The following is a 14,926-nucleotide window of genomic DNA, read 5'->3' as shown; positions in this document are numbered from 1 at the left end:
CAGAACACCAAGGTTTGCTACCAGTACAGAGGTCCTATCAAAGAGGCTCATCACATTAGAAACGCCTACAGAAGAACAACAAGGACTATGCAACAATGCAATAGAACTTAGACCTCTGAAAACCCAAATAAAGACATTTAGCAGAGACACACCAATCTATACAGAAGTACCAAGTGAAAATGCGAGAAACAAAAATCCTGAACCAATTGGAACAATTGACAGAACTGCATCCGGTTACTTCATCAACTTCGATGATTCCTCTGAAGGCTTCAGCGAACAAAAGACACAGCCATCATCAAAATCCTTTAAAGACAAAGCTAAGGAACTTTTGAAACAACTGAAAGAAACATATCTAGTTTCTCCATGGATTGAATTTTGGGTGGGTTTTGGTGCATTTATCCTCATACTTTGGCTCATCATGGTATTTACCTTGGGACGCTTCATTGAGGGAAAATATGCTAAAATGGACACAGCAAGTCAGAACATCAACTTGGTCCTCAAACCACACACATCTTCACACGTCGAGAAAAGAGAACTTTCTTCAGAACTTTCTTCAGCCAACTTCACAGCAATTCCAATACCTGGTGGGGTAGCCTGGGACAACACTGACTATGAAATTTATGGTCCGGTCGAGGTCCTGAAATATCCACACCAAATCAAGATCTCCTTGAGTGACTTTGCAAAACCAAACTCATTTGCTGATGATTGGGACTTTGAAAGTATAAACAATATGATGTCTGACTTAGTAATGTCTGCTAAATTTACAAAACATGATTATTTGCAGGGTTCTACAAATTATGACAGCATGTACTGCTATAACCATTATGGTAACCATTTCTTGCATAAATCTGCACAACCTAGAAATGTTTTAAATTTTAATCAATGGGAACATTGTGCTACACCTCCAAAAGGGAGCTCTAGAACCGTGTATGGCAAATATTCATATTTTTCAGGTTTTAACATAACTAATGCTGAAACATTTTATTACAAATTGTCAAACAAGACAGGGATGAAAACCATGATAACCAACACAAAATTGATATATTCAGATTCTTTCTTTGAAAAAATGAATACTTTTGGATTTGATTATTGGGACAAACATGTTGATTTGAAAAGTGTTTGGGGTACAAAAGAATGGCAAGTACAGGGTATAGAAGCTTTGTTTAGAGCCTGCATGATCCCAGAACAAATGATATTTTTAAATGACACCGTTCAACAAACCACCTGTCTTGGCTTAGCCAAAATCAAAGATTTAAATAACCTGTCTATTCCAAAGCCAATAATGTTTAGCAATAACTCTGAAACAGATGAAGAAATAGACATAAACCATATACTTAACCAAAACAGAACACATCCTGATTGGAAACAATGGTTGATCTGGCCCACAGATACAAATAACTGTCAAGATAGATTCCTGAATAAAACACAGGGTTTCAAAATGAACAGGCCAGACCCTAGATATCCCCAAAGACATCACCCAGGGATGATAACAACCTACAGTGTGGGCAAATTATGCCTTCAATGGCTACAAACTTCCACACTGCCTGAAATTAAGCAACACCTAACTTTACTTACTGATGGTGCTGACTTGCGTGATTTCATAATGGGACCACGCAAACAGCGTCAAAAGCGTTTCATAGCAGCCTCTGTATATGCAGCATACAATGAGGCCTGGAAGGTTACTCAAATTGAGACAGCAGAAAGAATACGGGAAATTGACCGTATTAATTTGGAAAAATCACTTTCTGTAGTGGACAATGGGTTAATGACTCTGTCCTCCAGAATTTTTTCATTGGACAGCATTGTGTCTTCAGCAATCGATATATTATCGCAAGACTTACTGTTATTACAACATGGTCAGTCACAATTGCGTTCTATTGTACAGCTTGGCTGGACGTTACAAAATCTGCGTTCAGGCTATGTGCCTTGGCGTTTAATCAACACAACGTCACTATTTCAAATCTTTAACCTTACTGATAGACAGATCGGTATGGCGCAGAAGGGTGCTGATTATACAATCTTGAGCATTGAAAAACTAGAAAGATTACCGTTGACAATGTCAGAACGACCTGTCAGTGAATGGATAATCCACGGAATCATAAATATTCCAATCTCAACCTTCAGGTTTCAATACTGCCAAAAATATATACAGGCTGGCATGTATGAGAAATTGGGAAAGGGGTACCTTAAAACAACTTGGAACCTGCCCTATTCACATGCATGTGTCAGTAATAAAGGACAGAAAGTGTTTCTTAGTGGCAACAATTGTGCTATGTCACTAAGCGGCACGCTTCTGTGTAACGGTATTAGTTTGCACGGAGCCTGTGAAGGGAATTCATACAACCTTTCATGTCACCAGCAAGGCGCACCTGCAACTGAAATAGAACCATTCTTTCAAAGACTCTATAATGGGAGTTACATTCTTATTGTAGACCGCAGATGCTGTAGTCTTATGCCCGGGACTCCTTATCTCGTCACTACGACGGCGAAGGTCAAGTGCTGTGGACGTTCTTTGTTTCCCAGCTCCTTTCCAGACAGGGAGGCAAGGGCATGGCCCGGTCTGAAAATTACTTCTATTCGAATAGACACTTTAAGCAGAATGAAAACAGTGCTTCTTCAGACGCCTACAAGGCTCACGTCATCTAAAGAAACGTATGATCTACAAGTCGCAAGGACGACTGCAGAGATACATACATTATTATCAACTAATTCCCCCGTACATTTCGCGGAAATTCTGAGCGAAATCTTAAATATTTCTGATACCACTGGGGTCTCAAAGGTATTTAAGACAGTATTTTCGATGGCATTAACACCATTCAAAGCCATACTGGGTATTTTTCCAGACTTCGTCCATTCGATTTTTGGCGGACTTCCCTTGATCCTGGGACTAATTGCAGGAATCCTATTCCTAGTCCTTATTTTTCGTTATGGCAACCCATGTCACAGATCAAACTCTCGCGACAATGGAAGATACGATCCTAGCCATTGGATACCGGGACCGGATATCAAAAATCCTGGGACTATCCCGGCTTAGAGACCTAAACATGACTTGGTTTCTATCATTTCGACCAATGTGGCAAAGGTGTGTTTTACCTGTACTAAGATGTCTGCTATGCGGAGAAGAATGCATGTTAGACACCTGTCTGACGCTACAATCGGATGCGCCGGTGGATGCAGATACACTGTTGGTTCCTACCAAGGTTCACGCACTGTGCTGCCCTCAAAGGCTGCCAATTCTGATGACGGCATTCCTGGAATCTTCACCACTGCGATTGAAGAGTAGTGAAGTTCAAGATGAAAGCAGCATCGAACAGGTACGACCTTCTGTCAGCAATGCAAATCAGAATGTCAATGGAGACAATCATGCGCATGAATGCATGGTTACCCCTATTTCCGACTTAGAGGAACTTTCCCATGAAGCTGTTGACAGTTTTTTCGAAAGCCTGAATGATATGCTGTTCTCTCCGGAACAGAAATAGAGACTTTTGAGTAAACTCGCACACGGCGTTCCCTGAATTCGGCCTTCAACTTTAAAAATAAAGTCACATGAACAATTACAATCCAGTTCACGGACAGCAACTTTTTTCAGCAAGCCCCTAAAATATTTTTCTATATATTTTTTCCCGGGACACTGATTTTCTGCTTAAAGTAAGAGACTATTCCTAGAGAACTAAGATTTCTATTTTAGATACTTTATAGACTTTATAGACTTTAGCTGCCCGCTGGTATGTTCGCAATAGATTTTATGTGATGAAATGGTTTCGACTTTTTTTCTGTATAGCCATATTAAGAGCCATTTCATGTGTATTTCTCATATACCAACAAGCAATAATACATAACAATGCGTGTTTACTTTTGCATTTAATTCATAGCTTAAGTGCATACAATATATATGACTGCAATTTTTCAGTATATTTGAAAATTTCGAAATGCATTTATGTATTTTGGGGTGGTAAGGTATACACTATACTCTATAGTATGTTGTACTATGTTATACTATGCATAGATTAGTAGATATGACCATAGTTAGCGTGGAGTGGGTGTCGTGTATTTCTATAGGTTCTGATTCGATCCCCCTATTCCTGACCCTATTCTGGTTAAACTTACTAGCTAGTTAACTAACAGTCAGCCCATGAGGCAAGAAATCCCCCATGATGCAGATACCGTTATCTGACGCAGTCACACTACGGCACAGGAACGTGTTATCTGATTAGGTCATAACGCTTGAGATCTAATTAGACAAGCGACATTCCTCCAGCCCCTGATAAGGCATACGACGTTCTCATAACAAATCAAACCTATGACAACCTGGATAATCCGTGCGGCCATTGTTTTGATTTCACAGAGAACTTTAGTAAAGAATGTGCTAACGAGCAAGTCGTATGACATCTTTATTGACGTACCTATGTCCATCCTTACGTCAATCCCGGCACCTTTAAGGTATAAATATTGCCGACCTTGCCCTATGCAAACACACGCGTGGTGACAAGACGGAGCAGCCATACTTGCCGAAGCCGAGAGCAGAAGCAGACCCCGCAGGCAGCAGCCCCGCCTTCCTGACGCGCTGAGAGACGCGCTGCTATCTCAAGCCGAGAGACCCAGCACCGGCGCTTCTGGGCAGCCCTCGCAGGCAGCCTGGAATATCGAGAGCAGAGAAAGAGATACCATTCCTCATTCATCCTAAATTCCAGGTACAGAACTGAATAACCCCTCCTAGAGAATTCTTTAGTTATTCACTTGGCAAAAACAAACTTAAACTAAACTGTAACTTTCTATTCCCGCCCACGCATTAGACTTAGGTCAGGTACACGGGGTAGGCGTATTTAGAAACACCAGTTGAGTACGTTTAGTCAAATGTATATGTGTATGTAAATATATTTTAATCATTTTAAACATCATATGGCTCAGAAACCATATCAATGTTTTTACAGTATTATTTTATACTATTGCTTCTAATGTATGCACTTTACTTAACTATAAGTATTGCAATAATATCGATCCATTTCTCTTGTACGAGAAAAGAGACTGATCAATAAATAACATCTTTTATTGAACACGCCCGTCTCTTCCTTTTCTCTACATTCTGATGAGACTAAGAATGCACGTACTGACTGAGTAAAATAATTGCCTTGTGCTCACACGACTCTCGAGATTGACTCTTGATTAGGGGAGAGCAAAGTTGTCATGTTCTATGGTTGTCAGAAACTAAATCCCTTCTTGTCTAATCAGGGGAGTTAATCCTTCCTTGAACATTCGAGAAAGTTTCTAGCGAACTCTGAGCTTAGCTGGCAAACCCAAAAATTAAGTCTAGTATCGACAGTAGTAGACCTAGTTAACGTCTGGCCTAGGCCTTTACTGCTGTAGGCACTATTCCAATGCGCAGAGCCTATTGGGAAAATAGGAGCTACACTAATTGATGTTGATAGATCTGGTGTAGGACAGGGTTCCAATCTCAGAAATGTTAGTTCACATGGTCTCCCACCTGCCACTGACTCAGCTGACCGTCAGTCATCAGACCAGTCTGAGGGGTTCATTCCCCACTCTCCGATCTCCAATCGGAGTTGTTATGGTGATTCCCACTCTGATTCTGAAGCCATGTCTGGCGGTCACAGCTTCAGCGGTAGGTTTGGTAGAACCTGTTATGAGTCTCACTCTGACACAGAAAGTGTTCCCGACGCCCTTGTTGCCAAGGGAAGATTCGGGCGAACTATTCACAAACCTAAACGTTATGAAGACTTTGTTTGTGACTAAAGCTGATTTGTTAATTCAGCTCTAATGATTCTGTTTGCCACAACCTGTAGCTCATCTGTTAAAACTCGCAAGAGAGGAAGATGTGTTGTAACTTAGTTTGTATCCCCCCTTAGCCTTGGGCAAGTAGTATCTACCAACTCTCCTGCGCGAGAGCACCCATTGTTTCCCTCCATCCCCATTGGTTCCCCAACATTCCACCCTACCCCTGTCCCCTCTCCAACCGCCCAACTGTTGATAGATTGATCCGGCTAACTGACCTACGCACCGCCGGAGGTGTGGGGCTGAAGTAATAAACCTATTACTTACTTCTACTCTTGACTGAGGCTATTACTTTTAACAACCGCTCCACAGCGAAAAGTGTCTGCTGTTCAACAAAGGCGGCAAGTGTTTAACATTTCAGCTGTACAAGTATAATAAGCATCCATATAAGAAAGTCTTTGAGGATTATTGCTACGAGGATTCGCCGACTGCCGCTTTGCGCTGATAGGCTCAGCATTGCTGCGGATAAGAGCCTGCCAGCAAGGATTTTCGTATCCATCGCGCTTATAGGCACAACTGTTTGTGAGGAAAATAGACAGTTGATGAAAAGGACTTGGACTGCTGATGTCTTCACGTTGAAAAAACAGGAATATTCTTAAATTACCTGTAGGAGTAAAGTGTTCCAGAGGCTGTTGCATTGTGACTCACTTTCCTGATGTGTATTATTCTGCATACCAGGGACAGGCAGGCTTGAAAGTTTTTACCTGTTACCTTGATTGCTTCTCCAGCCGTATATGAATATTAAGAAACTTGAGACTGTATTTAGTATAATCTGTACAAGCATATCCTTTTTTGTCTCTACCTCCTTTCATTTCTTTCTGTCTCTTCCTAATATATATATATATCTTTAGCTCCTATCTACAATTCTATCTTACCTTTTTACTTATGGCATCTTCAATGTCAATGTCACAACCACCTCCTTTCCTGAGTGAGGACGGAGAACCCCTCACTCCATGGAAGAATTGGGTGAAAATATTTGAGTCTTATTTAATCGCTATTGCGCAAACTACACATATTGTTACATAATTTAGGGAGACATGCCAGAGAAATTCATGACAACTTACCTGATACGGTAATTGAAATTGGAAATGAAGGTGTTAATAGTGAAGCTCCACCTGATGTTTTTCAAACGGCTTTGAAGAAATTAGACGCCCAATTTGGTAAGAAAATTAATGTAGTGCTTGAACGCCACAAATTTTTCTCTAGGTCTCAAGGGAAAAACGAAAGAGTAGTAAATTATATTGCAGTGCTAAGAGGTTTGTCATCCACTGGTGATTTCGGAACACTAACTGATTCTCTTATTAGAGATCAGTTGGTGAGGTGCACATCCGACAAAAAAGTTCAAGAGAAGTTGCTAGCGGATGCCCCTGATTTAAAACAGGCTGTTGACATAGCAAAAAGCATCGAGCACACAGCGTTCTGTATGAACGAAATGAAGGACACTGTTGAGGTAAAACAAGTTCGCGATGAGGATGTATTCAAGGTATCTTTGAAGGGTGATAAGAACAGAAGTGTGTCAGTGGGAAGTTCTAATCAGAAGTCTGAGACCCAAAAGTTTAAGGGCTACCGCTGTGGTAATCCTAACCACTTAGCTAATAGTATAAAGTGCCCAGCAAGAAATTCTATGTGCAGGACGTGCAACAAACGTGGTAATTTTACAAAGGTTTGTCATGATGCGAAAAAGGACATAACCCATGTTATTCATGAGGAGGATGTACCTGGAGGTGATATTGTGTTCCAGGTGAATGAACTTATTGAGGGCTCTAATAGCAATTACCCAGAATGCAGAATTTTGCTTGACAATGTACCTTATGATGTTTTTGCTGACTCATGTTCTCTGTATACACTCATAAGTGAAGAGACATTCAAAACTAATTCCGGGGACAAAGAGTATGTGTTATTACCTCCAGACATCAACCCGGGGGGATACAACCGTGACACTATACCTTTGGTTGGAATGCTGGTTATGCAGATTAACTTCAAGGATAGATTCACGGTGGGAAAGGTATACATAACTAAGCAGTGTTGGGGTGGAAACACTGTGTACTTGGTGGAACGACCTAGCATAGGAGCAGATGTATGCGAGGAGTTTCCTGAGGTATTTTCTAAAGAACTGGGTTTGCTGAAGGGTTTCCTCCATAAAATTAAATTGAAAAAACACTACAAACCATCAGTACATAAAGCCAGATCGGTACCCTTGATGGTGAGAGATTCTCTCAAGGAAGAACTGGATAAGTTAGAATCTATTGGGGTAATTGACAGGATTGAGAGTTCAGAGTGGCTTGCCCCCATAGTGGTCGCTTCCAAGGGGGAGGAAAAGGGATTCGCTTATGTGTGGATCTCAGGGACCTTAACGCCAACATCTGGGTGGAGATACATCCTCTACCCAAGATAAATGAGATGCTCAGTGTCATACAAGGAGCCAAATACTTTAGCGTCCTAGACCTCTAGGCTGCGTATCATCAGGTTGCCCTTCATCCTGAGTCCAAACACCTGACTTCCTTTATAACACCTTTTGGGGCATACCAATACAACAGGCTGCCATTTGGATTGGCATCCGCAGCTGCCGTGTTTCAACGAATTATGCAGCACATTCTTGAGGGTCTAGGAAAAGTCTTGTGTTTCCAAGACGATATTTTGATTTATGGTGATTCAGAGTCTGAGCATAACAAGAACCTCAGAGATGTACTTGGTAAACTGAGCAAAGCAGGTTTTACGACCCATAAAGACAAGTGTAAAATTGGAGAAAAGTCCGTAACTTATTTAGGACACACCATATCAGGAGAAGGAATCAAACCCAAAACTAGCCTGGTGGATTCAGTGGTGTTAGCTCCCGCTCCATCGAATAAAGACGAGCTTAGATCTTTTTTGGATTTAGTGGAGTACATGGCCGAAAAATTTGTAGAAGATTTTGCTGGTCACACATGTTCCCTGAGAGAGCTCTTAAAGAAGGGTTGTCCATTTGTGTGGAGTCCTGGGTGTCAACAGGATTTCCAATATGTTATGTCAGCTATTGCTAAAGCCCCCACACTAGGTATGTTTGACCCTAATGCAAAAACTACTCTTACCACGGATGCTAGCATAAAAGGCTTGGGGGCATCTCTTACTCAAATGGTGGATGGGAGTGAGAGAATAATTGCAATCGCATCCAGAGCTCTGAAAGAAGCAGAATCTAACTATTCAACAATCGAAAAGGAGGCCCTAGCATGCTATTGGGCGATAAATAAATAAAATAAAATAAATAAATAAATCACTTCAAATTTTTCCTGTGGGGAATCCCTTTTACGTTACGCACCGATTACAAACCCCTTATTCCATTATTTTCTACAAAAAACATTGAGAGGGCCACCCCACGTATTTCAAAGTGGATTTTGGCATTGCAAGGTTACAACTTCACAATGTGCTATGTGGCGGGTGTAAAAACACTATAGCTGATTGCATGTCGAGGCTGCCTATACCTGGTGATGATTTTCCAGTGCAGTCCACTTGATGAGGTCATTTTGTCTATTGAATACCCTGCCATCAACCGAGAGGAGTGGGAGAAGGAATCACAGGAAGACCAGGTGTTGAGGGAGTTGAGATTGTAGATTGAGAAGGGATGGCCTAAGACTTGCAACGAGCTCCCAGATGCTCTCAAACCATTCTGGGTTGTGAGAGACGAGTTATCTATCACGGGGGGCCAAGTGTGCAGGGGAACAAAAATTATTCCCCCTGGTAACATGAAAGAACACGTTATTGCAATCGCGCATGAAGGTCATTCAGGGAGAAGTATGACCAAGAGTAAAATTAGGCAACATTATTGGATTCCTAAAATGGATTGGTTGGTGGAAAATACTGTGAAAGATTGTGTTGCCTGTGGAATGTGCGACAAGTCCAAAGTGGTACAGAAGGCACCCCTCATTCCTGTGGTTGTGCCGTCAAAACCTTGGGATAATCTCGGCCTTGATATTATAGGTCCTCTGAACCATCTTAACATCTCCCAAAGGTTTATGTTCGTACTCATTGAATATCATTCTCATTGGGTTACTACTAAATTGGTGTCCTCAATAACTACATCAGTCTTAATTGCGTTCCTGAAGGAGGTATTTTCAAAAGAAGGAATACTTAGTACCGTGGTAACGGACAATGGTGTCCAATTTACATCCGAGGTAATGAAGGATTTCTTAGCTGAGTTAGCCATTTCACATGTGAAAACACCTTTCTACTGTCTTAAAGTTAACGGAATGGTAGAGAGAGCAAATAGATTGTTGAAAAACACCATCCAGATGGCCGTTACCATGCACGAACCTATAGAGGAAGCCATCAGGAAAACATTATGGTCATATCACTCTTCCCCTAACTCTGTGACTGGAGTTTCTCCTTTTGTATCCCTTAAAGGAAGAAATCCAGGATCTAAACTCACTCCTAACTGGCTGAATGGGGGTAGTCCAGTATGGGTGGATAGAGATTCTGTCATGGGAAAAGTGGTCCAACATCAAGCAGATTACAAAACTAAATATGACCAGAAATGGGGAACCTCCAACAGGATATTTTATGTTGGGCAGTGGGTGGTGATCAAAAGGCCTGGTATTGGTTGTGCGAAAGTCTCCTCTTTCTCCAAACCATCGAGAATCCAGCGGGTATGCAAGAACTCTGTTGTATTGGATGACGGCAGCACATGGAGCATGGACAATGTAAGTTATTGCCCAAATGTGTGTGTTCCTGTACCCAGTTGCGATGAGAACCAAGAGGATATGTTATCCAATAACCATTTACCTAGAGAGTCCAGAGTACGCTGCCCGCCACGTTGGCAGGAGGTCTACGTAAAATAATCGGTTGTATATAGTTGCCTCCTTCGGAGGAAATGTATGCTGTAACAATCTCATTATTTTCCTTACATAGGGAGATGTGTTGTAACCTGTTGCTAGACATGTAATTATCATAATTGCATATTGGTATGAACCTTCCACCCCTCCCCTCCCTTAGAGTGGTTTCTCTGACTCTGGAATGCTCGAGAGGAGCTCACCTTAGAATGTTGATGTGAGGCTGTTGTGCTTGAGGCCAGAAGGAAATAAACTGCTCTTCTTCAATTCCTGTGTCCGCAGTTATTTCTAACAGAGTCCAACAAGGTTGTCTTACGTAGCGCATGTTGAGGCAGCCATATTGGCTCCCGAGTCCCTCTCCAAGTAATTTTATTTCTCACCTGTGATTTTGCGTTGGTCATGTTGCACATTCATTTTTCACTGAAGAGGTCTTTGCTGCTTGTTCCATGCTACAAATGGTGAGAAAAGTATTTCTCACGGAAACCAATTTACCTAAGAGGAGTTAGATTGTTTCAGCTTCCGTATAGCCCAACCACAGCTCCAAACAAGACTGTGGCACCCTTCTCTCGTAGCTTAACAGTCTGGTTTCCTCCATCCAATATTATTGATTACAAAGACTGGCTCAGATATTTATGTGAGTAGTTCATTTGTATAGGAGAAAACGTCACTCATTTCCAGTGATTTTGGTTTTCAGGATGTTGTATACTGTGGGGTCTGCTCTTTTCCTAAAACTTATTGATGAATCTTTACCTATTCAGTGGATTTTGCATGTAGGACTGTAATTCTTGCAATGTTATATTCATTCTGTATTCTAAAGCATTTGACTCCGTTTTTGATTTACCAAGCATATGTTTACAATGTCAGTTATGGCACTGGTTAGTTTTCACTGATATATATTTTATTATCTGACAAAAGTTGGCCAAGGAAGGATATGGTTAGAACTGTTCATTTGTTGCCACATCTTTCCATGGCACGTTTGCCCCATACTGTTACAATTTAAAATAAATTAAAAATGTGAATCATCGGTATGTATCCTTTCTTTAAGGTATGCTAATGGCACGTTTGCCCCATACTGTTACAATTTAAAATAAATTAAAAATGTGAATGATCGGTGTGTATCCTTTCTTTATAGTATGCTATTTATTTTTGGTGTTGAGTGCTGTATCTTATTATATGTTTGCTATTTCGTTTCTTTCTAGTGAAAGCACTGATTGACCAAGAAGTGAAAAACGGCATTCCTTCAAACAGAATAATTTTGGGTGGATTTTCACAGGTAACTTGCTTTACAAGACCAGTCTTATTTTGCACTGTGTATGAAATGTTTAACCCCGAGTACTACAGTCGTTTCTATGCTACATGAGTCAAATACGATAAAATGTAATTTAAGCTGACAGACCAGCTACATACAACTTTTTCGTGGTAGCCCAAAAATATATTTAAATGTATTAATTTAAACGTTTTAGCCTTTCATCGATTGTGTTTTATGTGGTATTAAATCGGGAGCAAAGTGTAGTCTGTGCTATGTTGAAAGTGTACTCCATTAGTCCCTTCTGACTTATAGATATGTCCTGTATTTTCGACCTCAAGGTGCCTTTAACATGCAGCACGTACTGGCCACGAAAGGTTGATGCAGCAGCTGGCTCATGTGATTTGTTTGATCAAGTCCCACGGTTCAGGCGATCTGAAGTGGAGACTTAGTGTTTGTATGTATGTAATAAAGTCATTAATAAAAACACATTAAAAAGGAGAACGGATGACTTCCGTAGTCCAAAGGGTTCAGTCTATCCACCCATAGATTAAAACCGTACTGTTGCAATATTATGGAATTATAAAGAAAAGATAACGCATTGTAGATTCTCATCCAGGGGATACTCATCAATAGTCATAGGCTATGAATAATCCCCGCCTATGTTCGGGATCCCGGAGCATATAGAAAATACATATAAAAATATATGTATTTATATGTGAAAACCTATATTTGCAGCCTAAAACATTTCCCAACTGGCAAATCTGCCGCAAAATTACATGAATTAGCATACACACAGTAGTACTCTCCCAACCCCTAAGGAAAAGAGAGAGAGAGCAGTAAACATGTGCATACAACAATGCTTTATTGCCATAGGAAAAACCTGTAATTGCAGGCATTTGCCAGTAGGCTGCAGTAGAGTATAAAGAAACAAAGAAAACTGACACCTTGCCTTTAAGGCATTAGAGTAGGGGCACCGTGCCTTTAAGACCTGAAGGCAACCCCCTGCTCACATGGTGCACCACAAGTGGCAGTTGAGTCAGTTCTTTTTTCCGGCTCCTTCTGTGAGGATCCTGGAGCTTGAGCTCTTCAGTTTTTGACTGAAATTGTTGTTTTGAGTAATTTTTCTCATCTTCTGGGATTTTAGGGCTTCTGCTTTGTTTTTTGTGGTGTTCCACAAAAATGTTTGTCAGAATGCCTGCTTTATTCCGGAAGTGTCCTTCCTGTGACAAGAAGATGGCTCTGGCTGACCCACACTCTGTGTGCCTTCCATCTGCACACGACCCTGACCAGTGCCATCACTGTCAGAAGTTGTCTAGGCAGACTCTTCACGACAGAGAACGTATTAGACTTCATGCCCTCTTGGAGAAAGACAAAAGTCATCAGGTGGGTGGCCATGGAGGCCCCAGAATGTCTTCTTCAAGCAAGCATGCTCAAAAACGGCGACGTTCCGCATCTCCTGCCTCCAGAAGAAGGAAGGAAGAAGATCATCGACGAAGTCGCCGTCGAAGAGGCCCAGACGCTCTTCTGGATCACCATTGCGACGTCGAAAGTCTCTGTCGCAGCCAAGTAAGTCGACGTCGAGACTCCACACTTCGGGCTCGAAGTCTGTGGCTACTGATGTGTCAAAGTCTCCGTTGACGTCGAGGCTTCCGTCGACGTCGAGACACTCTCCGCCGCCCTCGAGGGGGTCCGCGTCGAGAGTTATGACGGCTTCCAGATTGCCGCCGGCTGGCGTGCCGCCGTCGAGAGGGTCCTCGAGATCCCACCATTCGACGTCGAGGAGATCGACACCTAGGCGACGTCAAGAGGCGTCGTCGTCGACACGATGTCGAAGAAGGTCGCCGTCAACACGATGTCGTAGGTCGTCGTTGACAGGACGCCGTGGATGTTCGCCTTCTACTCAACGTCGAGGTCTCGACGCCGAAGATCACAGTTGAGATCGCCAAGGCGTGGACGATCGACGTCGAGAACATCAAGGCCTCGTTCGACGCCATTGGTCACACAAACGTCTGCGACGTCGAAGCTTTCGCCGTTGAGGGAACAGGACACGGTGATTGTGGAGTCTCCTGGCTCCAGTTCATCAGGGGACAGATCTTCATCTCCTCAGTTGAACATCGTGGAGATCTCTCCAGAAGCGTCCCCCAGATCTGCGGACAGATCACGCAGTGTGTCATCTCATAGTCCTTAGGGAGCTGTTTCGGGCGGTCGCAGTAGTCCGGGCTCGGATTACTCCCACACGTTCTCTCCGTCTGCTCCGAGGACAAGCACTCCGGTCAGGCCGACTAAGTCTCCTCCACAGAGGCCACGTCCTTCACCCAGACCAAGATCTCCTAACAGATCACGCTCTCCAGTACGGCCCAGAACACCTGCCAGGCCAAGACCTTCCCCCAGGCCAAGATCTCCGCCTAGACATCGGTCTAGATCCAGGGGTCGGCACAGCCATCGAGACAGGTCTCGTCACAGAGGATGCACTAGATCTCCAACTTGGTCCTCTTCCACGAGGTCTACGGTCCGGGACTATTGTCCGACCTTCTCCTCCACTCCTCCGTCAAGAGTCTCACCTATTGACGACATCACAACCTTCACAGATGTGCTGTTCAGGGTAGCAAAGAAGCTGAACATCTCTCTGCATACTCCTGTGGTCCCTACTTCTATTATCTTCGACACACTTCATCACCGGACAGCGCCTAGACCTCTGCTGCCTCTGGTGCCCGGCTTCCTTGAACCAGCGATAGATACCTTCCTTACACCTGCATTGGTAGGTTCTGTTCCATCAAGGCTTGCCAAGAAGTACAAGGCGACTGTGAGGACCCCTTGTTCCTAAGATCGGACCCTCCGGCTCATTCAGTTATCGTGGCGGCTGCCATGAAGTCTCATTCAGCCTCTGCCTCATCTTCGGTACCCCCAGAGAAGGACAGCAAACTAATGGATTCATTTGGCAGGAAGGAATGCAGCACCTCTGCTTCATACATGAAGGTGGCCAGTGCTTCAGCTCTACTTCGGAAGTACGATAGGTCCCTCTGGGACTCCCTTACTCGCTTCACAGAGAAGCTTCCGAAAGAAGACCGACAGGATTTTGTCGAAA

At 42.8% G+C, this 14,926-nt stretch overlaps 1 protein-coding gene across 1 annotated transcript in view; it reads left to right on the top strand.

Moving 5' to 3' along the window:
- Positions 1–14,926, top strand: part of LYPLA1 (lysophospholipase 1) — a 462,012-nt gene that overhangs the window by 354,940 nt on the left and 92,146 nt on the right. Inside the window, exon 6 of the mRNA XM_078687306.1 lies at positions 11,792–11,865. Coding sequence (XP_078543432.1) covers positions 11,792–11,865 — 74 coding nt within the window. The remainder of the gene's footprint in view (positions 1–11,791; positions 11,866–14,926) is intronic.

This window comes from Lissotriton helveticus, chromosome 4_1 (assembly GCF_964261635.1).
Source record: "Lissotriton helveticus chromosome 4_1, aLisHel1.1, whole genome shotgun sequence".
NCBI classification, from domain to species: Eukaryota; Metazoa; Chordata; class Amphibia; order Caudata; family Salamandridae; genus Lissotriton; species Lissotriton helveticus.
This window is presented reverse-complemented; position numbering and strand designations above follow the sequence as displayed.